The 26,174-nt window shown below is 52.7% G+C and overlaps 1 protein-coding gene and 1 non-coding gene across 4 annotated transcripts in view; one reads left to right on the top strand and one right to left on the bottom strand.

Annotated features, from left to right (window-relative positions):
* Positions 1-26,174, bottom strand: part of ZNF277 (zinc finger protein 277) — an 88,796-nt gene that overhangs the window by 7,445 nt on the left and 55,177 nt on the right. For all 3 annotated transcript variants that reach the window (XM_066239540.1, XM_066239539.1, XM_066239541.1), the window contains 5 exons: positions 22,254-22,342; positions 21,891-21,973; positions 9,193-9,284; positions 8,342-8,452; positions 5,979-6,111 (listed from right to left, as the gene is read on the bottom strand). In XM_066239540.1, coding sequence (XP_066095637.1) covers positions 5,979-6,111; positions 8,342-8,452; positions 9,193-9,284; positions 21,891-21,973; positions 22,254-22,342 — 508 coding nt within the window. The remainder of the gene's footprint in view (positions 1-5,978; positions 6,112-8,341; positions 8,453-9,192; positions 9,285-21,890; positions 21,974-22,253; positions 22,343-26,174) is intronic.
* TRNAT-AGU (transfer RNA threonine (anticodon AGU)) lies at positions 6,691-6,766 on the top strand. The gene has a single exon. It is a non-coding gene; the product is annotated as a tRNA-Thr (tRNA).

Here is a 26,174-nt window from a genome sequence, read left to right as displayed (position 1 = left end):
CCAGGCCCCTCCTGTCCCCTCCGGTCCCCTGCGGTCCTCTCCAGGCCCCTCCTGTCCCCTCCGGTCCCCTGCGGTCCTCTCCAGGCCCCTCCAGGCCCCTCCAGCCCCCTCCAGCCCCCTCCAGTCCCCTCCTGTCCCCTCCAGCCCCCTCCAGGTCCCTCCAGTCCCCTCCTGTCCCCTCCAGGCTCCTGTGGTCCCCTCCAGGCCCCTCCTGTCCCCTCCAGCCCCCTCCAGGTCCCTCCAGTCCCCTCCTGTCCCCTGCGGTCCCCTCCAGGCCCCTGTGGTCCCCTCCGGTCCCCTCCAGTCCCCTCCAGTCCCCTCCAGACCCCTGCGGTCCCCTCCAGTCCCCTGCGGTCCCCTCCAGGCCCCTCCAGTCCCCTGCGGTCCCCTCCTGTCCCCTCCAGGCCCCCCCAGGCCCCTCCAGTCCCCTCCAGTCCCCTGCGGCTCCCGGACAGGGCCGCCCTTCAGGGCCCCGTCTGGCAAGGGCAGCCCCGCCCTCAGCACAGCTCTGTGGAGTCGGACGCAGGAACTGTTCCTTTGGGCCCATCCCTTCTCCTGCCTCCCTTGAGACGTTCGTTCCTCCCCCTGCGCCCACCGAGGCACACAGGGCACCAGCGCACAGGCAGGGACACGGAGGGCACCCTTTCCCGCAGCTGAACTGCGGTAACTAACGGTCAAGCCCAACGCATTCTGCTGCGAAGACAGACGTCCCTGTCCCAGAGCCTTCTTTTGAAAACACACAACCCAAATGCACTCAATTATGAACATTTTTTCCTCAAAGGTATCTATTTATTTAGCTAAAAACAAAGAACTACAAAGTGCCATTTTGATTTAGGGGAAAAAAGAAAATCTATCATTCATCAACTTAATGAGAGGTTTGGAAGCCGTCATTATCTATCAGCTAAATGTTGCATAAACTCAGACACACAGAGTTTACCCTCACGTCGTGAGAGGCAGTTAATTTAGACTCTAATGCACTTCCCAGGGTCCTGAAGTGTCCGAACCTCATTACGGACACCAGGAGCGGCCTTCACACGGCCCACAGGGCCCTCGTTAATTGGAGCGTTTGGTGAAGAATTACATCTTTCACGCACTGCTTGATCTCTGGACGTGGACAAGATGTCACTCAAGGGGCTGGCTGATTAGCTCGGTCGTCTGCAGTGTCGTCCTGAGACACCAAGGTTGCATGCAGGTTCGACCCCCAGTCGGGGCACTTATGGGAAGGGACCAAGAAATGCACGACTGAGTGGAACAACAAATGAATGCTCCTCTCTCTCTCCCTCTCTCCTGTCTCTCTAAAACCAGTAATGATAAAAGGATGTTACTCGAGGATGGGCCTCTCTCAGTGCTGTGGGCAGTGTTGCTCATCAAGAAGCACTCTGAGCCCAGAGTGAAGGCACAGCTGTGCCAGGTTCCCTGAGTCTGGTCCCGCACACGGGGCTGTGTAGGCCGGGGCCGGACGGTTCACCCTGCAGGGAGACGGGACTCTGCCCCCCAGTGCGTCAGGAAAGCAGGGATCTGCCTGTGACAGGGCCCGGACTGTCCGAGGGAGCCCGGCTCCGGTCCAGTTAAATAAGTGATTTATTACAGGAACAAGACTCAGAGAGAAAAACAGCCAAGCACATGACTCTCTAATTAAGACTCCGTGCCTGCTAATGAATCATGTCCGGAAGGCGAAGAAGGCAAGAAAAACAAAGTTTGGAAGGCACGCCCCCTCAGGCCCCTGCGTCGGACGCTTCTGGTCGTGAGCGGGTGGAGAACACTCGGGAAACACGCTCCCTCCCGCGGCACCCTCCGCCCCGCGCACTCTGTGTACACACCATGTGCTCACAAAACCCACGGCAGGCAGCGCTAAAGTGTAAATCATTTCATCAGAGAGAGCTATATCTAAACAATGAAAAAAAGGTTAAGAGCCTATTTTGTGACAAATGGCTATGTGTACGTTAGGAATAAAAAAATTAAAGAAGGATGAAATCGCTATAAAAATAGTCCCCTTTAGAAAAGCTCAGGCGGAAACATGACCCCTTGGGAACACAGACCAAAGCGGGGGGGGGCGGTGCTAAGCTGTCTGGGGCCCCCCCAGGCCGGTGTCCGAGTGCAGCTGCTGGACCCTGGCCCATGACCGCTGGCACCACCCACCCAGCCCCTCCGCTGTGAGAAAACAAGCGACCCGAGTGGGTGACCTGGACCGTGCAGAGGCTCTGACGGGTCTGCAGGTCTGTTGCGATGATGAAACCCCGACATGACCTACTAGACGTGGAGATGACCTCACCTGAGAAGGAGGAAGGAAGCTGTCACCTTGCTGAGCTCAGAGAGCCCAAAGCTGCCTTTGTCCCTTGGCCCTCCCGCTGCAGTGACCGCTGGCATCCCGGGCTCTCCTGTCACTGCTGGCCCAGGGTCCCGCCCGAAGCGGGGGTGACAGCGTGCAGATGTCCAGGTGCCCCGGGAAGGGCCAGTGGCCCACACTACATGCCACGGCCAGGGGTGCCGACCGTTGGCTCACATGTCCGTCTCCTGCACCCGTCTACAAGCCCCGTGTGACTCAAATCAGCCACCTGCCTGCGGTCCTTTCCTTTCTCTCCCACCAGCACTGGGCACCCGGCACCCGGCACCTGGCACCTGGCAGGCACTCACATGTCTGTAACACGTCGGAAGCCGACGAGACCGTTTCCGCAGAGAAGAGGACGAGACTGGGTGTGCAGACCCTGGGGTCACATACACAGGGTCCCATCTCTGGCCACGGTCACCTGCTCGTGGAAGCCTTTCTCTCTGTGTGTGTGTGTGTGTGTGTGTGTGTGTGTGTCAGAGACAGTCAGAGAGAGGGACAGACACAGGAAGGGAGAGAGATGAGAAACATCAATTCTTTGTTGCGACACCTTAGTTGTTCATTGATTGCTTTCTCATATGTGCCTTGACTGTGGGCCTTCAGCAGACCAAGTAACCCCTTGCTTGAGCCAGCGACCTTGGGTCCAAGCTGGTGAGCTTTACTCAAACCAGATGAGCCCGCGCTCAAGCTGGCAACCTCGGGGTCTCGAACCTGGGTCCTCCACCTCCCAGTCCGACGCTCTATCCACTGCGCCACCGTCTGGTCAGGCCTTTCTGTCTTCTTAACAGAAAAGAATGTCACTGTTCACTGCTTAAGGAAACTCTTAGAAGAAGCCGTTCTTCCTAGTAAATAGCTCCATTAGTGGGGTAGGTATAAAAACTGAAATGATGCTGAGAAGCCCTTGGCTCTCATTTTTCTCTAGCCCCACAGTCCCAATATTTGAAGGTCTTTCACACGCTCATTTTCTGTGTTCCTGCAGCTCTTGTTCTTGTTTTGTGTTAGAGAGGAGAGAGAGAGGGAGGGGGAGCGGAAGCCTCGGCTCGCAGCACTTGCTTCTGTGTGCCTTGACCGGGAGAACCGGCGGCACTGGCGTTCCGGCCGACGCTCCCTCCGCTGCGCCACCACGGGCCAGGCTCCTGCACCTGCTATTTCCAGCAGGACTCCTAGGATGTCACTAAGGCTGCTACCTCTGGTAAGCTCTCCTCTAATTTAGGACACTGATAATCTTTAGAGACTTCTAGCTTCTTTAATCCTTTTCAAAGGTTAAGTTTACATCATTTCCGAAATGGTAAAGCGTCATAACACATTTTAGGTTTTTAGAAGAATCATTCTTATTGTGGGCTAATTACTCCGGCAAAAAAGCACACAGGGCTCAGAGGTAGGCTTGTGGGTGTGAGTGCGCACAGAGCCGGTGGAAGTCAGCCTCGCTTTGACCTGGGCTCACTTTCCAGTTTGTCACCACAGAGAATGGGCAAGGAAGGGCGAAGAGATCATTCCGAACTCGTGACCATCACTGGGCCAAAACCCCAATCCCAAGAGTGAGAGGCAGGCCCTGTGTGACGTCACTTGTAAAAGTGAGAAGAAGGGGAGGACACTGAGGCACAGGGAGGTGGGTAGCTCGCTGCAGCCGTGGAACCTCGGGAAGATCAGTCCACATCTGCACCCTGTCTTCTCACCGTACAGCAGAGACGGTGTGGGAGCCTGGGCCACAGGAATGCGGTGAGGCCGAGCGCCCGGCACCTAGCAGATACACCCATCAGCATCACCCTGCAGCGAGTGAATTTCCACTTCATACAGCTGTTACAGCCGGCAGTCCCTCGAAGCACTGCTCTGGGCCGTGGCTCACGCCCATCACACTGGGCATCTGCGGGCAGCAGACTGCAGAACGTCCACCCAGGGACAGCTGGCCTTGCAGACCATTTCGGGTTTGACAGTCGTGCCACTTGCTGCCCGGGGAACGAGGCACCAGACTGATCGAAGTGCCAGCCGAACCCGAGTGGGGTCCCCGCGACACCTCCTCCTGAGGACAAACAGCTCTAGCTGCACGCTGTCCGCTGGTCCGAGCTCCCGAGGAGCGGTGTGGAGGAGCCCCAGGGCCCCCGGGGAAGCTGCTTCCTCAGCTTTCTGCAGCAACTGAACGCCTCTTGGAGCTAACCCTGAGGTCCCTCCCGGTGGGGCGGGCAGGGCCCTGGAGCCCCTGGGCCCAGGAAGTCATGACTGTGAGTTAGAGAGGTACTCCGCCTGCCTCTGCCCTCAGCTCGTTGTAAGACATCGAGCATACGGTGGCTTCTCTCACAGGCCGTCTCCAAACAGACGCCGACCCTGCTCCCAGCGGAATTGTCTCAGCACCACCAGGATTAGTTGGAACAGACAAGAGCTCTACCCTAGAGCAGAGATTTCTAAGATCACTCAGGATGTGCTTGTTTTTGTCCAAAAGATCAAATGGATGATTGTAACAGTTATGTCTTCTGTGGCCAATGGGTTTGAATTCCAATTCATTCAGTGAGAGGAAAAAAACCCCAATTTCCATTTGCTTAAGGAAAGCGTCAGACACAGAGTTCCCCACCTTTCTCCCATCCCACCGGAGAGCTACTTAACCCCTCTCTTTACACAAGTAGCAGTCTTCCTGATTTGTTATGTATACCCCCCCCCCCCAATCAGCAGATTGGGGCAGGGACCATAGTCACTCCGTCAATCATAATCCCCCTCGTACATTTCCAGTGCCCCTAACAACATACACCTTGTACTGAATACCTTTCCTTAAGCAAAAGGAACCATCACCCCCAGGGGCCGGGACGTGGGACCGAGGTTTCTGGGAAGGAGACCGTTCATTGCATCGAGAACCCTTAGCCCGGTGGCCTCGTCAGTCTGTCCTGCGAGCCAAACAGATAAAAGCCCTCTTGCCTAGTGACACGACTTCCGTGACTTGGTGTCGCTACAATTTCCATAAAAAATAAACTGGAAATTGAATTGGAATAATTATCTTTATTATTCTCACAAGAGAATAATCAAGATAACCTTTTGTGGGGTTCGGAAGGGGAGGATTTTTTAATGAGGGAAGAGTGAAAAGATTGATTTCAGAAAAAGAGGGGAAGAGGAGAGAGAGAGAGAGAGAGAGAGGGAGAAAAGCATCAACTTGCTTTTCCATTTAGTTGTGCACTCATTGATTGATTGCATCTCGTATGTGCCCTGACCAGGGATCGAACCTGAGACCGCAGTGAGCTGGGATGACACTTCATCCACTGAGCCATCCGGCCAGGGCCGAGATTGACTTTTTTTTAAAGAACTATCTAGCCTAGCACGTAGCAGAGCCAGAGGTCCACAGATATATTTGGAACAGAATGTAGAACCTCTGGCTCCCAGGTGACAGATGATATTATCAGTGGGGAGAGTGCGTGGTAGCCGAGTGCTTTGTGTTTATTTTTTCAGTCACGATCACTGTGAGGTCCAGAGACAGGACGTCTTTACTACATAAACAACTGGCAAATCAAATCAACTAACCATTTTAAAGCTAGTCACTGCTTTTGAAGTGGCCCTCAATTACATTTTGACCTTTGTACTAATTGCTTGTTTAAATACGAGATGGTCCTCAATTACATTTTTGTTTGTGGAAATGCAATCACATTTTAGATGCAGTAGAGAAAAGACTTACCAAATAATTGATGACATAAAACTGGTCATATTCGCTGTTCTTAGGGTTGATCCTACGGTGCTGCTTTTTCCTCATGTGATCTTTGAGCGTGTTCTTGTCCCTGAAGGTCTTCTCACAGTACAAGCACTGCAAGCTGAGAGAGTTAACACGATATGGTCAACGAGGCAAGCCTCTGCCAGTGGGCTTTGTCGTGATCGAATCCTACTTCTCCATCTTGGGTCCTACAGAATCGTCAAACGGGACGCGGCATCCTTGTCAAAGCCCCCGCCCCACTTTATTTATTTAGCTCTGTAGGATGCATGTTTATTTTCAAGTTGGCTAAGTTGGCTACTTAGTTAAAACCCTGACGATAGCTGATATCCAAATATTGTGACGGTTTACCAATCCAATTGCCTGTTCTGAGAATGTAAAGGTAGGCATGTCCTTCAAAACATTATAATGATAACCAGCACTGGCCGCGTCCACCAGGGTCCGAGTCCTGGCTCTGGGACCAGCTCTCTGTGCGACTGGTCAGTTCCCTGCTCTGTGTGGTGGTTCCTGCTCTGACCTCTAGCCTGAAGATGACACCTACAGTTTCAGAGAATTTTTATAACTTTTATTTATGCTTACTTAATTTCTACATACATGAACGAAATATATGTATAGATAGATGCGTAACTTATACATGATGAGTAACATACCGAGCGCACAGAAAGGGCTCAATAAATGGCAGGCCCTGGCCGGTTGGCTCAGTGGTAGAGCGTCGGCCTAGTGTGCGGAGGACCCGGGTTCGATTCCCGGCCAGGGCACACAGGAGAAGCGCTCATTTGCTTCTCCACCCCTCCGCCGCGCTTTCCTCTCTGTCTCTCCCTTCCCCTCCCGCAGCCAAGGCTCCATTGGAGCAAAGATGGCCCGGGTGCTGGGGATGGCTCTGTGGCCTCTGCCTCAGGCACTAGAGTGGCTCTGGTCGCAACATGGCGACGCCCAGGATGGGCAGAGCATCGCCCCCTGGCGGGCAGAGCATCGCCCCTGGTGGGCATGCCGGGTGGATCCCGGTCGGGCGCATGCAGGAGTCTGTCTGACTGTCTCTCCCTGTTTCCAGCTTCAGAAAAATGAAAAACAAAACAAAACAAAACAAAAAAAATGGCAGTTGTTACCCTATGATTCCCACGTCCTTCTGCTCGAATATTCCCACCGCCGGGGAGCTCATTACCTCTGAGGCGGCGGGGACCAGTTCCGAGCAAATTACTAAGGAAACGTCTATCTCATACTGAGCATCACAGCCGATACCCTGTAACTTCTACCCAACGGTCATCAGTTCTCCTCTGTGGGGTTGAGAGAACTCGTCTCATCTACACGAAAACCCTCAAATGCTTGAAGTCAGGTGCTGTCGCCATTTTGAGTTTTTTTCCTTTATCTCTACTGAACACCCTTACAAAAATTCCTTATGCCACAGAAATAACTGTAGTCTCTCATAGTAAACGGTGTATGAGCAATGGGCCTGTGAGGGATGCGCTGGTATTATTTTACAAACACAGTGTCATTTAATAAGAGAGTGAAGGGATCTGTTGTCACGTAGTCTTGATACCGAATATGAAGCCAGAACTTTTTATAACTGATCTGTATCACTTGATGTCTTTTGACCATGGGTGGGCTAAGATGCCACTCTCTTTAGTATCACACTGAAATAAAGGAAATTAGGTTTTGATTAAAAAAAATCTTGGTCCCCTTCTGAGAAAGGAAGGTGTATAGATGTTTGAAAGCCACTTCGGTCACCTGGAGAATTTCCATCCTCGTTTCTACAAATAAGCTCCAGACAGCCCAGCGGGCAGCGGGCAGCTGTGGGCGTGGCGTGCTGTGGGCGTGGCGTTACGGGGCCCAACGTGGGAGACGGAGACGCAGAGTGCAGTGCACACAGCGTCTTCTAGGTCACAGGAAGTGGAAAAGCGTGCCACAGTGTGACGGTACACTTACTTTACTACCTGTGTACAGATTTATAGTGAAAAGTACAGAAATGATAAACCCGGAACTCGGAGTAGCGCTTTCTGGGAAAATCCGCGTGGGGGGGGGGCACGCAGGGACATGCGTAGCAGTTCCGACCTCCCCTCGCTCCTGCCGGACGCCGAGTGCTTCCCACACCATGCCGAACACGCCTTACAGGGTACGTGCGTCGTGTGGGGCACACGGCATTTGTATTTAGAAACATGAGAAGCCATATGACCTGCTCCAAAATGAGAAATGTCATACAAAACGCCAACTCCACCACAAAAAATGAAAAAAAAATTCAATTCTTTTGTTACTTCTGAACAGTCAATTAATTTAAAAAAACGTACAAGAGTCCAGGAGGAATAGCTCCAGGTTGTGTCTGACAAAGAAGGACTTACTTGTCGAGCTTTCTCTGTAAGGTGCGCAGAAATTCACGGCAGTTCACGATGTTGTCTGGCAGCCCGATGTTGAAAGCGTGCTCCCTGGCCATGTGGTTCAAGAGGACAGATCTGGGGAGGAAGTGGAGCAATTTGTTTTATTTATAAATCACCTAGGAACCAATCAGGCCAGCCATCGCCTCTGCATGATGAGAAGCAACACGGCTGACAGCCACAGGCAAGGGTCAGTCGCTCAGACACGCACGTGGGCTGTGAAGGCGTGATCCAGAGCACGTCAGCCGCACATCGGACGTCAGTTCTTTACAGGGACCCCACGCTCCTTTCCCTGCCTGGAGCTGGACGGGTTCACCCTCTACAGGGGAACTGGGTCCCTGTCCTTTCAGTGATTCAATAAACTGCACTTTGCCTACTTTTCCAGTTCATCGTGGGGGAGGGGAAGAGACCGCTACCCAGACAGACACGACCCGCCACGAGCTGGGATCACAGACATAGAGCGATCCCCCCCCTTTCAGCAGTAAAACACCAACGGTGCTAGAAGTTTCGAGTTAACCAGTCAACGCAGGACAGCGCGTCTGCAGTCGTTGGCTCACGGAGCTTTTGCCTCTCGGCCAATTAAGGAAGTTTTACAGCATCAAACAAGAATCTAGTTCTGACATTTGAAAAATTCATTTCCCCACTGTGCTTAGAGCAACAGGAGTTCATCTTTGATGTTCGGCATGTTCAAAAAATCACTGCTGATGATATACAAGGGTCGTGAGTGGACCCACAGCCCTAATTTATGTAACCAGTGCAGATGTTCTGATGAGCGCTCCCCGGGAGAGTCACGTTGGAAGACACGCGTGACGGCCGACCTGTTTCCGAGGAACTCCTCGCTGCAGAACATGCAGACGCCGTGGAAGCTCTCGTCCTCCCTTTCTCGCTGCTGCTGCTCCAGAATTCCTTCCTGGGGAGCAGAAATGGGTGTCTGGTGTCATCTTTGATAAGAGCACAGGCAGCTAGTGAGACATGGCTAGTCTGGATGGGAGGAGCGGGGGCCGGAGCACAGGGGTGTGGGGTCCAGGCTGCGGACGAGATTTCAGGTTTCTCCGCTCCACCTGCACTGGAGACCCACGTCCAGCCTGGTGAGTGCCCCGACTCTCCGCATGACAGCGGTGCAGGGACAGTGGGCAGGCTCTCCACGTCCGTCCCTGCCGGCCTTTCCCGTCCTTGTTCGTCATCTCGCCCTCTCCCTCCTTCAAAAACAGAAATGTGGCCCTGGCCGGATGGCTCAGTGGCAGAGCGCCGGCCTGGCGTGCAGGAGTCCCGGGTTTGATTCCCGGCCAGGGCACACAGGAGAGGCGCCCATCTGCTTCTCCACCCCTCCCCCTCTCCTTCCTCTCTGTCTCTTCCCCTCCCGCAGCCAAGACTCCACTGGAGCAAAGTTGGCCCGGGCGCTGAGGATGGCTCTGTGGCCTCTGCCTCAGGCACTAGAATGCCTCTGGTTGCAACAGAGCAACGCCCCAGATGGGCAGAGCATCGCCCCCGGTGGGCATGCCGGGTGGATCCCGGTCGGGCGCATGCGGGAGTCTGTCTGACTGCCTCCCCGTTTCCAACTTCAGAAAAATACCAAAAAAACAAACAAACCACCAAACAAACAAACAAACAAACAAAAAACAGAAATGTGGTGGGGTCTTTGATTCGCTCCTCTCTGTCACTCCCAGTTTAGTTTGTGGCTGAGTTCTAGTCAATTTTCTGCTCGGACTCTTCCATGTACTTCTCTCCACTCCTGACATGGCCGGGCCCTCTTTAATCAGTCACTATGGGATTACCGTAAGGCCATCTCCGGAGGGTCACCCTGACTATGACCCCCTTTCCAGCACCCCATCCTCTCGGCAGAGAAGGTTTTCTCTAAACACCGTCTACACTCACCACCGCCTAGTTCTTCTCTCAAATACTTTACTAGGCTCTCGTTACAGCTGCTCTGCTTAGGGTGGCTCTACCCGTCATCTTTCCTCGAGGTCATTTTGTTTCTCCTTGCCTGTCCACTCTTACGGGTCTTCCCTACCCACTTAGATCACCTTGATTCCCACTGCCGCCAACCATGCCGCCGTCTCTGGACCGGGCAGGCAGGAGCCGGCCGGAAACCCTGAGCGGACCCGGGTCTGAAATCTGGCTCTCACCTGCCCTCAGTTTAACCTCCGTAACCCTCGGTTTTCTCATGTGTCAGATGAAAATGAAGACAGTACCCCACAGCACTGCTGACAGGGTCTAGTGAGATGCTCGGTGTGTAGAGTTCAAGTTGCGCCGGGGCCACTACGCGCTGGATGTCACCGTGTTCCGCCAACGTCAGTTCCCACTGCTCATTGCCCGTCATCTCTTTGGTGATGGCCCCTGCTTTCTCTTCTGAACGGACATGAAAACCCCCTGGAGTTATAAAGAAAGAGGCTTTCTGCTGTTCTGCGCTACCCTGCACGCTCCTCTCCGCTTCTCTTACAGCGCGGGGCTCAAAACAGGAACTTTGTGAGGTTTATGGCTGCTTCTCCAGTTATTCAGAGAACGCCATAGATGAGCGGGGTCTAGAAGCTCCCTGCACTGCACGCGGCCTTCCTGTGTTCTCCCTGGAACGGCTTCCCTGGTCTCGCTGTTGTCAGTTCAGTTAGTTAAGAAGAAAGCTCTCATCTACTTGTGGAGGTTGGATTTGGAGGAATAAAGTCATTCCTAGTTATGTGCACGCAGCCCTACATGAATCAGGAAACCTGGGGGCTGTTCACGTCAGGTAGCTTTTCCTTAACTCTGTCTCTGTCTCTTTTATTTTTCTCACCAGTTTACTGTGGAAAATTTTACAGACACAGGAGTCAAAAGATAGTGGAATGAAGACTCCTGTACCTGATGTCTACAGCCAGTAACTGTTCACAATGTGCCCGTTTCCCCCTCGCTCCACACACATGCGCACAGACACATCTCTTTCCTGCTGAACCAATTGAAAATAAGTTGCAGACATTGTGACACTTCATTCTTGAACACTGTGGCATGCCTCTGCTAAGGATAACTCTTAGATACAACGACAGCACCATTACCGTCACCCCGAAGAGAACAGAAAATAATTCCAGAACAGTTCATGACATCCAGGCAATATTTACGTTTCTTCAGCTGTCCCAAGGATGTCTTTAATGTTCCTCTCCTCCCCAGCTCCTGCCAGGACCGTCCCGGGACACGCTGCATTTGGCTTCTCAGTCTCGACCCAGCAGCAGCTCACAGCCGGGGGCCAGGCTCTGGGTGTGGAGAAGGGAACCTGGCCACACGCGGTCATGCTCTTCTACCGTTCGTGGGTGACTGCTAGGAAAACCTGTTCATGTTGCTGTTTCTATGTATTGAACTCAAAGTGCACCCCATGGATCGTGAACTTGCCAAGGGCAGAAGTGCTCTATTGACCCTGTGGTCCCACTGTGCGCAGACAGGGGTGTGGGGTCCCTGCTGCATGGGGCTGCTGTCCCCTGTGGTCCCTACTGTGCGCAGACAGGGGTGTGTGGTCCCTGCTGCATGGGGCTGCTCTGTTCCCTGTGGTCACTCACCCTGTGGTCCCCACTATGTGCAGACAGGGGTGTGGGGTCCCTCCTGCACGGGGCTGCTCTGTCCCCTGTGGTCACTCACCCTGTGGCCCCCACTGTGCGCAGACAGGGGTGTGTGGACCTGCTGCATGGGGCTGCTGTCCCCTGTGGTCACTCACACTGTGGTCACCACTGTGCGTAGACAGGGGTGTGCGGTCCCTGCTGCATGGGGCTGCTTTGTGTCCTGTGGTCACTCACCCTGTGGTCCCCAGAGTGCCCTAGATAGGGGTACACGGTCCCTGCTGGACCAGGCTGCTCTGTGTCCTGTGGTCACTCACCCTGTGGTCCCCACAGTGTGTAGACAGGGGTACATGATCCTTGCTGCACGGGCTACTCTGTCCCCTGTGGTCCCCACGGAGCCGCAGACAGGGGTACACGGTCCCAGCTGCACGGGCTGCTCTGTCTCCTGTGGTCTCTACTCTACTTGCTCAAGTCCTGTGACCACTTAGGACTCCCGGTAGAAGACAGCCCCCAACACCACCATCCCCAGCGCTGTTGACGGGCTCTGACGTGCGAGGACCAGGCCGCGCCGTACAGCTCTGGGGTCACCTGCGGTGTACGTGCCAACCAGCGTGGGAGACACAGAGACACCCCCTGTGGGCAGTCAGGAAATACAGATTTCTTTTTCTCTTTCCCCCTCTCATTCCTGCTCGCTTCCTTCTCTCCCCTTCTTCCCGTTCTTCCTCTGTAAAGCTGGTATCTGATAGGATCAGTGGTAGCACGGGTTTGAGAGTCCCTTGCAGACAGAACAACACAACATCAGGAGACAGCACATACGAGTCTTACAGAGGCGCACAGATCACAGCCCACAGCCCTGCGATCTGATTTTCCCAGAGACGCCGTGCTGGGAAGACACGCTCGACCTGACTCCTGGGTCTGCAGGAGGGTGAAGAGAGTATCACAGATGTCACCTGTCCGAACTTCTCGGAGCAGCTGATGAAATCAGATAACATTTCCATTGCAAAGTAGGCTTGGCTAAAACCACAGTTGTAAGAACACAAGATCAGTGTGTGCATTAGGCAGAGTCGTAATAACAAGCTGTGTGCTCATCTAATTGGTGGAAAATGTCAAGTGTGGTGGCGGAGGGGTCAGGGGACCCTGTGCATCTTCAGGCAGAGCCGGGAGCAGGGACATTCGTGAAACGGCAGACAGAGCAGATGGCACACTGCTCGGTCACTGGGGACCGACGCAGGGGGCGGAAACGAAAATGTGAGCTAGGTGGGGAGTGATCAAAATCAGCCAATTTAGGAAGAAGCAATTTAGAAAATGTCGATTTAGGTAAGTATTTGTACACAGGAAAGCAAAAAGCTGACGCTGGGAGTGACATCCCGGGGAACAGCGTGCACCGACAGGGAATTAGGACTGAGGCCGGCGTCTTCAGTTATCCGTACCAGGGCCGTTTGCTGGAGGTTGACACAGATTCACAGGCGTGTCCTGGCCGTGGGGCTGCACGCGTGGCCAGGAGAGACGGCAGCTCCACAGAGCGAGGACTTCTCAGGCCAGGGGCCCTGGCACTTGTCCCACAAGAGCACGACAAGACCCACCAAAGCCAGAGCAGTGCCTACCGGCTCCAGGTGGGTGGGGCCCCGCCCAGCCTCCCCCGTCTGTGCTCCAGAGCCCGGATTATCGGGGGCGTTTGGGGTGTTTGACACGATGTTGCTCACATGTCCCTCCTGACCTGACGCGGGTCTCAGGCTGCGACTGAACCGTGTAGCATAAAAGTGAGAGGAAAGGAAGGAGAAACGGCAGGATGGGCACGAGTGGACGATGAGAAATATAGAGAGCGCGTGTAGCCCCCCCCCCCCCCCCCCCGTTCCTGTATCCTCGGGCGGCACGCACTTGCGTGTTAATCTCATTCAAGAGTGATGGCGAGCCCTGGCCGGTTGGCTCAGCGGTAGAGCGTCGGCCTAGCGTGCGGAGGACCTGGGTTCGATTCCCGGCCAGGGCACACAGGAGAAGCGCCCATTTGCTTCTCCACCCCTCCGCTGCGCTTTCCTCTCTGTCTCTCTCTTCCCCTCCCGCAGCCAAGGCTCCATTGGAGCAGAGATGGCCCGGGCGCTGGGGATGGCTCTGTGGCCTCTGCCTCAGGCGCTAGAGTGGCTCTGGTCGCAACATGGCGACGCCCAGGATGGGCAGAGCATCGCCCCCTGGTGGACAGAGCGTCGCCCCTGGTGGGCGTGCCGGGTGGATCCCGGTCGGGCGCATGCGGGAGTCTGTCTGACTGTCTCTCCCCGTTTCCAGCTTCAGAAAAATGAAAAAATGAAAAAAAAAAAAAAAGAGTGATGGCGAACACTTACCTTTCCTGTCACACCCTTTATCCTATCTGATGGAATACTCACCATGAGGAAATTAAAGTATAAAAAGCCCAGTAAGTTTCCAATAATTTAAAGATCTAGGGACAGCTTGATTAAACAAGTAAAATAGAAACACGAATACATTTTGTGTACACATGCAGATGTTCAGTTTCAGCCACTTTCAGAACAGAGTCTGCCTGCCACTCACTTAAATATTTGAGAAGCCCTCTCTTTGGCTCTGGTCAGTGAAAAGCTACGTTTTTGTCCAAGAATTCGTTAAGTACAAAAAAGTGCTGGGTGGTCACCCCAGGAAGGACTGAGCTGTTGGCCAGAACCTGGTGACATGAGCACTGAATTTAAGTTAGCCATATACTCATCCAATGCACTGAACACACGTGAACACACACACCCGCAGAGCAGGAATAACTGCACTAAAACAATGATTATCAGCGACAGTATGTATACAGTTTTAAAAAATGGGTCAATAAAATCCACCATTCCCAGGATTCTATCAGAACAGAAAGCTGACTTTGCAAACAGCCAGGGTCTTAATGAATAAACGAGAAAAGACATGCCTTCAACTAAAGAAAGGCAGCAGAATGGGACAGAAAGCCAGGGAGAGGTCCCTGGACGGCTGGGGCGCGCTGCACCCCCACGTCGGGTCAGATCTGACTCACGCCTCCCCTCCCAGCCCTCCCATCCTTTCTGACATCGTGATGAGAAGGTGGCATCTGCTCACCGTCACCCACCCGCTTGCCACCTGGGGTAGACAGCGTTTTCCTTCTCCTCTGTGCCTCCTGAGCTGGCCTTTGAAGAGTGAAGAAGAGATAGGAGAGACAGAACATCTTAAAAATTACTAGTAGAGGAAAAATTGCATCAGTGTAACCATTTACATGGAACATGTTGGTCATCACAATGGGAAGAGTCCCGCTGAGAACTAGAAAGCCACGTTTCTACTCCTGTTAGTGAAGGAAGGGCTGGCCCCCGGAGGGGGGTGTGGAGAAGGCATAGCGCCCTCTCATTCCGGCCGGGAGGGGGAGCTGTGGGCCAGGCGGGCTCCTCAAGGACCTGCCCAGGGACATATCTGCAGGGATAAGGTCAAGGTCAGGGAGGTCCTGGTTCTCTAAAGACAGAGGAGACTCTGAAAACACACTATCTTCAAGTTTTTATTATTTTAACATAGGAAGCTTAGGTCCAAAGGAATAAGAAATTCCTCTCTACCAATAACTTAAAATAATAAGAAATTAGGTTCCCTTAAAAAAAAAGTCATTGGAAACAAAACTCTATCTCTGTTGCATGTTAATAATAATGTTACGTTCCACAGGAAATAGCATCTTCCACTTGGGAAAGTCATGCTAGATGCAATCAGACAACCTGTGCTCTACAGCTAGGGGTATGCGAGGTGTAAATGCAGAATGACTTTGATTTTGAAGTCACTAATAGGAGGTAATCTGATCCTTTACTAGATAGAGGTCACTAAAAACTACAAAGAAAGTGGCCCCATGCTAACAAATCTGAGAGAGAGAGAGATACAATTTCATCTTGCTCTTGTTTTATTATCGGGGGAGGTGGGCGTATGGAGGAGCATTACGAAACAAAGAAACAGTTCCCCTCTAGAGAATCCAATTGCTATAGAGGCTAAAATTTTCATCAAGTATTTATAGTTATCACAAGTGACCTCTCAAGCAGACATTTATAATAGTGATTAAAAAAAACCCTCCATGCAGCTAAATGGATGTTCGCCTTTGTCCCAATTTAAAGTTACATCTTGCTATGGAGACCTTATGAACGCCACATATCTTATTCCACGGACAAATATGCCCATACTTTTAGCGTTTCGGTGAGAAGTGTGACCCTGATGGAGGGGCCTGCCCCCACCCATCTCTGTCCCTTTCGCAAGCTGGGGAGCTCTGACTACAGCACTTCTCGGAATACCAAGCTGAACTTCAGGACTGAGTGGAAGCTCATGCTTTATGAGCAAGGCTCGCAGAGGATACGAAGTGAACACCAACGTTCCAGCCCTCAGGAGGCGTCTGTCTAATCCAGCAGGGAAGACAGATTCAGAAACAACTAACTGTAATTGGAAAGCCAAATAAAACAGTTTAGAGGAAGGTTGCCGATTATGACAGGTGGCATCTGGGAAGGGTCTGAGGAAAATGTGGCATTTGAGCTGCGTCTGGGGGGGGGACTGGGTGGGCGGGTGGGCACTCCTGGTTGGTGGGCAGAGTCCTGGAAGCACCTCCCACCCCTGTGTCACCGTCACTGTCACCGTCACCACAGGGCTGTCTCGGAGGCCCGGCTCACGAGTGTGGGCGAGTGTGGGACGGCGGGCTCCAGCAGAGGCCGAAGCGATCTGTATTTTAATCTTCAAGCCCCAGAGACAATGGCCACTGATCGGAGGGGCCGGGCCACAGACAAGCTAAGCTAGAGGCCCGAGGGTCGCAGAGCAGGGTGTGGACGTGGACGGGTGAGGAAGCAGGACTGAGAGGATTGACAGATGACTCAGGAGGGGTGAGGAAAAGGGAGGGACAACCACTCTATAATGTCCAAATCGAGAGGCCCGGAGAACGGTGAATGGTGAGCAAATGAAAAGGGGCGGAGGACAAACCGGCAGCCCGTGTGGGTAGAGAAAAGTGAGTTCTGCTTCAGGCACGGCAAACCTAAGGCGTTGGTGGAAAATCCACGTGGAAAAGTTTAACCCAAGGGGAGTCGGCGCTGGGGCTCAGAGGGGAGCAGGCTGAACCCAGTCTGACTGCCTACACCTTCCAGAAGCTGGGCCAGACTCTGACTAACGAAGAACTGTTTGACAAAATACAGGGACAGCAACACCCAGCAGCTGCTGCAGATCCGGGCGCAGGCGTCTCTGAGATGAGTCCTTGGAGGGAGGATGTGGACCAGGCACAGACACTCAGGGGGCCCCACACATGGCGACGAAGCGTCTTTCAGGGACCAGATCCAAATTTACTCTTAAAAAGCAGCTGAAAGCGCTTGTGTTTTAGCATTCCGGCCACCATTAGTACTCTTGTTCTCAAACCTTGTTGACCTGACAGAAGAAAAACGCTGTTCTGTTTGATCAGCTGGACTTATGAATGCCTGTTCCTGACTCGTGGTTTGTCACACACAGAGAGAGACATCCTGTCCCCGTGGCCACTCCCACAGGAGGAACCCCCCCCACGCTATAGCGTAACCGTGATGGGATGCGGCTGCGGGCCCCCCGCCTTCGTGCTACTGGCCCAGCTTTTCTGACTCCTCTGCTCTCCACAGGCTCATTCTAGTCTGGTCCTCCCTGCACGGACCCGGCGGACCCCGTGCGTCCAGGACACGGACCCGGCGGACCCCGTGCGTCCAGGACACGGACCCGGCGGACCCCGTGCGTCCAGGACCCGGACCCGGCGGACCCCGTGCGTCCAGGACCCGGACCCGGCGGACCCCGTGCGTCCAGGACCCGGACCCGGCGGACCCCGTGCGTCCAGGACACGGACCCGGCGGACCCCGTGCGTCCAGGACCCGGACCCGGCGGACCCCGTGCGTCCAGGACCCGGACCCGGCGGACCCCGTGCGTCCAGGACCCGGACCCGGCGGACCCCGTGCGTCCAGGACCCGGACCCGGAGGACCCCGTGCGTCCAGGACACGGACCCGGCGGACCCCGTGCGTCCAGGACCCGGACCCGGAGGACCCCGTGCGTCCAGGACACGGACCCGGCGGACCCCGTGCGTCCAGGACACGGACCCGGCGGACCCCGTGCGTCCAGGACCCGGACCCGGCGGACCCCGTGCGTCCAGGACCCGGACCCGGCGGACCCCGTGCGTCCAGGACACGGACCCGGCGGACCCCGTGCGTCCAGGACCCGGACCCGGCGGACCCCGTGCGTCCAGGACCCGGACCCGGCGGACCCCGTGCGTCCAGGACCCGGACCCGGCGGACCCCGTGCGTCCAGGACCCGGACCCGGCGGACCCTGTGCGTCCAGGACCCGGACCCGGCGGACCCCGTGCGTCCAGGACACGGACCCGTCGGACCCCGTGCATCCAGGACCCGGACCCGGCGGACCCCGTGCGTCCAGGACCCGGACCCGGCGGACCCCGTGCGTCCAGGACCCGGACCCGGCGGACCCTGTGCATCCAGGACAGGGCGCCGTCCAGAGCCGGGCAGTAACGGCCAGGGCGCGGGGGGAGGTGGGGGGAAGCCCAGTGGATAACTCAGCCTGGCATGTGTGCCTCACGAGGGCAGGTGTCCGGCACATGAGCTGTGATGCCCCAGCTCTGCTCCCGTTCACTATGTGGTCCCGGCCAGCACAGCAGCACGTGCAGCTACCTCCCTGGCTGCTAGGAAGCCAGGCCCTGACGTAGGCGCACCCCCTGGCCAGCCCTGGTCACTGTCAGCTTCTGTCCAGTCCCCGGGGTCGCTCTGTGCCAGATCAGCCAGCCTGAAGTGGTTTTTACACAGCTCCGTTACCACCTCCCACACTCAGGAGCAGCGAGGGGCCTCCATGGGGTGCAGCACAAGGCTCTCCTTCTGGCTCTAAAGCACCCCCAGTTTCTCCATCTTCCCGCTCAGACCACCTCACAGTCCTCCTCCGAACACATCGTCCTGCCTCCGGCAGACGAGGCGACCCGCCTTTCCCCAGTGCACACCAAACGTGTTGTTCAGCGAAACACGTCCACACTGGAAGCTTCTCTGGAAACAAAGGGTCACTGAGCCACATGCTCGCCGGGGACAGGTCCCGGGCGTGCAGTCGAGACCACCAGCTGCAGGCTGGGTGCAGAAGGCAGCACGGCTGCCACCTTGGCGTTGATGGGTGCTTTTTTACACAGCATGTTTTGGGGAAGAAGATGTAAGGTTTGAAAGAATTGACATTGACTACAAATAAGGGGTGGAACAAGTTCTAGGAGCTGTGGTCTGTAACACAGGAAGAAATGTTTTCTGGTTTTGATCGGTTACAGGCGGCAGTCCCGTAGGTCCCTGTCCACGCGGGGTGCCGTGGCCTCCAGGGGCGGGGCACGGACGCCCGAGGCTGACTCAGGCTCTGACACACAGTGTGGAGCATGAGCAGTCCTGTCGGTGGCCCACCGCTCCGACTGGTTACTGTTCCCGTCCCTTTCTCTCTCTCTGCCACTGGACTTTAATTTAGGGCAACTCAGATATTTTCTCTTGTCAACTTAGACCCATATGCATTTTTGCCTTTTCTACAATGCTCCAACTACCCACACCCTCCTCACGGTTAAGATACAGTATTCCTGACATTTTCATTGTTGGCAACATTTGTTGAGCTCTCTATGTGGCAGACACCGTGCTCAGTGTGGTGCCTGAGTGTTATCTCGCTTCATCTCCACAAGCGCCACAAGATATTCTATCGCCACCCACGCCACCCAGATAAGAGCACACGCGGCCTGCCTCTCTGCTCAGGACTGTACACTCTGATGACACGCCGCAGGCCCTGACGTCGCGTGTGGTCATCTGGCTCAGCAGGGGTTCAAGGACTGTACAAACTGACTGCAATTTTGTCACATTTTCCTTTTTTTTTTTTTTTTTTTTAAGAAAGAAGCAACTAATGCTTCTATGAAAGTATTACTTTGAAAATAATGTTCATTTTCATCAAAACTACCCATTTGTCAGAGTATAAAGTTGGTTAAAAGGTGTGAAGTTGTCTTTTATAATAAGAAGTGTGTGTTTGGTCCTTCTCTCTCTGCTCCTGACACATAGCTCCTACACATCTTGGGATGTCCCCAGTGCTGAGACTGGAGGTGTCTTCTGTGTTCCTGCAGAGGCTGCTGGGAAGCGCTGGGTGGTGGGCTGGCGGCAAGGGGAGTCGGCCGTGATTAGAGGGCTGGGGCTGAAAGGCCCAGCCCAACCCTCAGCTCCTGGGGGGGGCGGGGCTGGAGACTGAGTTTGGTCACCAACGGCCAGTGATTCAGTCCGCCATGCCTGACCCCCGTAAAGACCCACAGAGACAGGGTCGGGAGAGCGTGTGTGCTGACGGACTGGACGTGTCCACGCGCTGTCTTTCGGGCTGCAGACTCCACAGGGACAGAGTCCTCTGCTCGGGCCTCCACCCTGGTACCTCCATCTGGTTGGGCTCATTCATATGCTTTACTATCTTTGTAACACACCTGTAATCTAATTAGGAAGTGGGTCTCCTGAGTTCTGTGAGCTGCTCTAGCAAAGGAATCGAACCCACGGAAGGGTCGTGAGGACCTCTGACTGACAGCCAGCTGGTCAGACGCAGAGGTGACAGCCTGGGCTTGTGACTGGCATCTGAAGTGGGGGCAGTCTTGTTGGACTGGGCCCTTAGAAGCGAGCCAAACTGCAGGGCACCTAGTTGGTGCTGGGGAACTGCTTCATGGGGGGGGGGAGAAAACCCACAGGTTGGAGTTGACGTCAGCATCTTCAAAGGTCGCCTACATTATACAGACGTAGCATTATTTAGGGACTTGGCTCTGTCTGCAGACACACAGTAAAGACCCTGGGCACTGCGTAGCAGCAATGGCCGAAGTGGTAGGCTTTGAGTTCCTACAGAGCAATCCTGTGCAGACCAGATTAGGACAGTTTGGTCATTTGTGATTAAGGCCACTGAGAGCAAGAGTGAAAAAACTATGGAAATTAAAAATTATAAGTACAAGCAAACAAAACCCATAAAATACAGCAGTAAATTCACCCCTGCTTTGCAGATTTTAAAAACACTGCAACAGGAAGAGACTCAGGGAGGCCCTGGCTTTGCTGGGTTTGTCGCTACAGAAGAAGCATATTTCTTCTTACAGATAAATCAACATCCAACAATATCATCTCTCCTTATGGAAGAAATAATTATGTGGGATGTTTACAATATGCAATATACAATGTGCTTCAGGGGATTTTCCCAGGTCACACGATGACGGGGGATGGGACTTATTTTTCTCCTGGACCTCTTGAGGATTCCACAGAAGCAGTGAAATTATAGATCTCTCTCATAATATATCCAGCCAAGTCCAAAGATATAAGATGCACTTAGAAGTAATCCCTAAAGGAAGACTGAGTCGATTTCAAGTAATAATTGAGTAACCACACACAGTAATGAAAAAACTCCACACTTTTAAACAAAGTAACTTAGTGAATTAATTCCTATTCAATTTATGAACATGGAAATTGTAACAGTTGCATACACTGTTACCTTTTTTAAAGATGACAGATGCTGAGATTGTAAAATTAGCTTGCCTACAGTTCAGGCTGACAAAGAGAAAGGCTACTGTATTAATCAAGCCATATGCTTAACTCGTAAGGGGACAGAAGCCGCGCTGGTGCAGAACACATTCCAGCGGAGCGGGGAAAACACGCGAATCAATTCAGCTTGCTTTTAGCCGAGGGCATTCTCTCGTGACCGCCAAACCCTGGCATGTGACAGGCGGCTAAAATTACACTCAAATGTGCAAGCTTTGTTGTTATTTTAGAGATAGTCCAGGAAGCAAAACAAAGCCAGAAATTCCCTCTGCATTTTTAACATGAAATGCTTTAATCTGCAAACAAGTGTACGCTTTTTTCTGATTTAAGATCTTGATGCACTGTCTCCTCTTTCATGTGTTCGCAAGGTTCCAAAATAAAAAGTAAAAACAGCAACGGAAAAAGAACAGCGATGGCGACAATGATTTCTGCACGGATTTCCAACACACTGTTCATCTTTCAAAACAATTCTTACCAGTTTCTGTTTCTGAAGCTCTTCCCTAAGGACCCTGTCTTCTGGCAAAACGTCACACAGCAAAAAGTAATTATCCTGTTCTTCTGTCGAGAGATCAGAAAAATAAATGAGAGATAATATTTATCATTTTTTTTCCAGGACTTAGTACTTAAAATATACAAATGTGTGTGTGTGTGTGTGTCTATTAATATTTCTCTTCTGGTATATAGGTCTTTTTTAGCTTTATTGAAGTTAGGCAACATAAACCTAACAATTTAATTTTAGCTATCATGAAAGTAAGAGAATTCTAGTTTAAGAAAGTGAGATTATGCCTTTGAATTTTTGGATTGCAGGGAAAAGATGGTAGCCAAGATGGACCCTTACCAAGTGGAGCCGTGGAATTGATTCTGATCACGCTACAAAAGTCTGTAATGGGCTGCTCAGCGAACCTTCTCCTCCAGTATAAAATGTACCTTGGAACAATCAAAACAAAGATGGTGAGAAAACTCAGTACAGTACTTCCTGTAGTTTAGATAATTTTTTTTAGTTTTTATTTTTTTATTTTATTTTATTTTTTTTCTTTTCTTTTTTTTTTTTTCTGAAGCTGGAAACGGGGAGAGACAGTCAGACTCCTCATGCGCCTGACCGGGATCCACCTGGCACGCCCACCAGGGCGATGCTCTGCTCACCAGGGGGCGATGCTCTGCCCCTCTGGGGCATCGCTCTGCTGCGACCAGAGCCACTCTAGCGCCTGGGGCAGAGGCCAAGAAGCCATCCCCAGCGCCCAGGCCATCTTTGCTCCAATGGAGCCTTGGCTGCGGGAGGGGAAGAGAGAGACAGAGAGGAAGGAGGGGGTGGGGGTGGAGAAGCAAATGGGCGCTTCTCCTATGTGCCCTGGCCGGGAATCGAACCCGGGTCCCCCGCACGCCAGGCCGATGCTCTACCTCTGAGCCAACCGGCCAGGGCCCTTTTTTTAGTTTTTAAATTGTTATTTAGAAAATTAACTTTAACATGATGGCATTGATCAATAAGAGTCCATAGGTTTCAGGTAAACATTTCTATAGCATCTGAACTGTTGATTCTGTTGTGTGCCCATCATGCAAAGTCAAATCACTTTCCATCTTCTTATGTTTGTCCCTCTTTACCTCCCTCCCCCAGGTAACACTTCATTTTTATCTATGACCATGAATGTCAGCTTTATATCCCACCTATGTGTGAAATCATACAGTTCTGAGCATTTTCTGATTTATTTATTTCACTCAGTATAACATTCTCAAGGTCCATTCACGCTGTTGTAAATGTCACTATGTCATTTCTTATGGCTGAGTAGTAGTTCATCGTACATATGTACCACATCTTCTTTATCCAATCTTCTATTGAGGGACACTTGGGTTGTTTCCATGTCTTGGCCACAGTGAATAATGCTGCGATGAACATGGGGGTGCATGTGTCTTTACGTACCAATGTTTTTGAGTTTTGGGGGTAGATACCCAGTAGAGGGATTGCTGAGTCATATGGTAATTCTAGTCTTAATATTTTTTAGGAACCACCATACTTTCTTCCATAATGGTTGTACTACAGTGTAGGTAATATTTAATTATCCCATAGCAACAAGTCAAATGCCGACTGAACACTGCTGGAAGGTTATAAGTAGAAAGGCAGTACAGCTCAACTGTGAAAGCGCTTGGCAGTGGAACAGCACGGCCGTGAGATAGCTCAGTAGTGACACAGCTCAATACTGACACACCATGGACGCAGAGAGGCCCAGGCGAGGGCAGTGGTGTCACATCTCCGCTCGAGTCTGGCAAGACGGCTCCCTCTGGTGTTGCAGCTCCACAGGGAAACACTGTCTTTGATGGAAACTGAAGAAGTGCACTCCACCAAGACAGAGGGAGGGCTGAATTCATAGAGTGCCTGCCCTCTGTGCCTGACCGGTCCACTTCTATGCAAATGAGGACTCCAAATCCTCACAGTTTGATTGGTCCAAATAGCTCTGTTGTGATTGATCGGAACGAAGCTGCTCTGATTGGTCAGTGACGATGCTGTTGAGCATTTAGCTCTGATTGGATGGGGAAAGTCGCAGTCCTATTGGTTGGAGCAGGATTCCAGGAACTCTTGTAAAAGTCTGGCTCAGATGGCAGGAACAGAACGGGTCAGGAGTTCAGTGCAGGGACGGGCAGTTCCAGGCCGGCTCTCCCCTGAAGGGCAGCTTGTGTGAGGCCCCTGTTTAGCCATGGCTTCTCCACTTTCTGTTTAACTTGAGCCCAGTCAGCCATCAGGAGCCCTTCTTTTCTTTTCTTTCTTTTTTTTTTTGACAGAGAGTCAGAGAGAGGGACAGATACGGACAGACAGACAAGAATGGAGAGAGATGAGAAGCATCAATTTTTTACGGTAGCACCTTAGTTGTTCATTGATTGCTTTCTCATTTGTGCCTTGACAGGGGTGGGGGGGTGGGGGGCTACAGAAGACTGAGTAACCCCTTGCTCAAGCCAGCAACCTTGGGCTCAAGCTGGTGAGCTTTGCTCAAACCAGATGAGCCCGTGCTCAAGCTGGCAACCTTGGGGTCTTGAACCTGGGTCCTCTGTGTCCTAGTCTGACGCTCTATCCACTGTACCACCACCTGGTCAGGCAGGAGCCCTTCTTAACAGGTATAGTCATTCTCAGTGTCAACAACAGGTATCAGGCCACACATTTCATGGAGAGAAAGAGAACTGTGACTTGTGCTAATATAAAATATTAGAAAGCCCGGCGGTCATACGAAATGACCGCTGTTCTAGATATTATAGATCCAGATTTTTTTAAAAATGTATTTATTTATTTTAGAGGGAAGAGAGAGAGAGAGAGAGAGAGAGAGAAAGAGAGAAGAGGGGAGAAGCAGGAAGCTTCAACTCCCATATGTGCCTTGATCGGGCAAGGCCAGGGTTTTGAACCGGCAACCTCAGCATTCCAGGTCGACGCTTTATCCACTGCGCCACCACAGGTCAGGCTGTTCTAGATATTATAAAATGTAATTAAAATGATTTGTGCAAAGGTGTCTGCTAATTCAAACTGAATTACCCAGGGCAGGCGGCGAGGACGCCCCTTTGCTTAGTGCCCCACGGGGTTTCCCCCTTCTACTTGCTTAATTGCTTAAAGTAGAGTGCAATGAAGGAAATCACTGGCGGTACATTTCTTAAGAGGCACCACTAGCTCAATAAATAAAGGTGATTTAAATAATAAATGTTAATTCACGCCCTGGCCGGTTGGCTCAGCGGTAGAGCGTCGGCCTAGTGTGCGGAGGACCCGGGTTCGATTCCCGGCCAGGGCACATAGGAGAAGCGCCCATTTGCTTCTCCACCCCTCCGCCGCACCTTCCTCTCTGTCTCTCTCTTCCCCTCCCGCAGCCGAGGCTCCATTGGAGCAAAGATGGCCCGGGCGCTGGGGATGGCTCTGTGGCCTCTGCCCCAGGTGCTAGAGTGGCTCTGGTCGCAACATGGCGACGCCCAGGATGGGCAGAGCATCGCCCCCTGGTGGGCAGAGCGTTGCCTGCCCCATGGTGGGCATGCCGGGTGGATCCCGGTCGGGCGCATGCGGGAGTCTGTCTGACTGTCTCTCCCTGTTTCCAGCTTCAGAAAAGAAAATGCCAAAAAAAAAAAAAAAAGGAAATAAAAAAAAAAAAGTTAATTCACATGTCAAAGATCTCTTTGTACACAACATTTCTTGTGTAGATCTTTCCATCATTTTTGAGCTTGCCTTGCAGAGGATCAATTATTTTTAATTTTACGTCCGTTCTTTCACAAACTCTTTATTTATTTATTAAATTTAATGCAGTGACATTGATAAATCAGGGTACATATGTTGAAAGAAAACATCTCTAGATTATTTTGACATTTGATTGTGCTGTGTACCCTATCCCCCAAAGTTAAATTGTCTTCTGTCACCTTCTATCTGGTTTTCTTGTGCCCCTCCTCTCCCCCAACCCCTCTCTCCTTCGCCCCCTCCCCCCTCCCCCCACCCCCAGCCTCCGCACGCTTCCTTCTGCACAGTGGAGAGGGGGGACACACAGGAGAACCTGCAGCCTCGCACACTTCCTTCTGCACAGTGGAGACGGGGGACACACAGTGGAGACGGGGACACACAGGAGAACCAGCAGCCTCGCACACTTCCTCCTGCACAGTGGAGATGGGGGACACACAGTGGGGACGGGGACACACACAGTGGGGACGGGGACACACACAGTGGGGACGGGGGACACACAGTGGGGACGGGGGACACACACAGTGGGGACGGGGGACACACAGTGGGGACGGGGACACACACAGTGGG

Source organism: Saccopteryx bilineata, chromosome 7 (genome assembly GCF_036850765.1).
Source record: "Saccopteryx bilineata isolate mSacBil1 chromosome 7, mSacBil1_pri_phased_curated, whole genome shotgun sequence".
Classification (NCBI taxonomy): domain Eukaryota; kingdom Metazoa; phylum Chordata; class Mammalia; order Chiroptera; family Emballonuridae; genus Saccopteryx; species Saccopteryx bilineata.
Note: the sequence above shows the minus strand (reverse complement) of the source record. Positions and strands in the feature narration are given on the sequence as shown.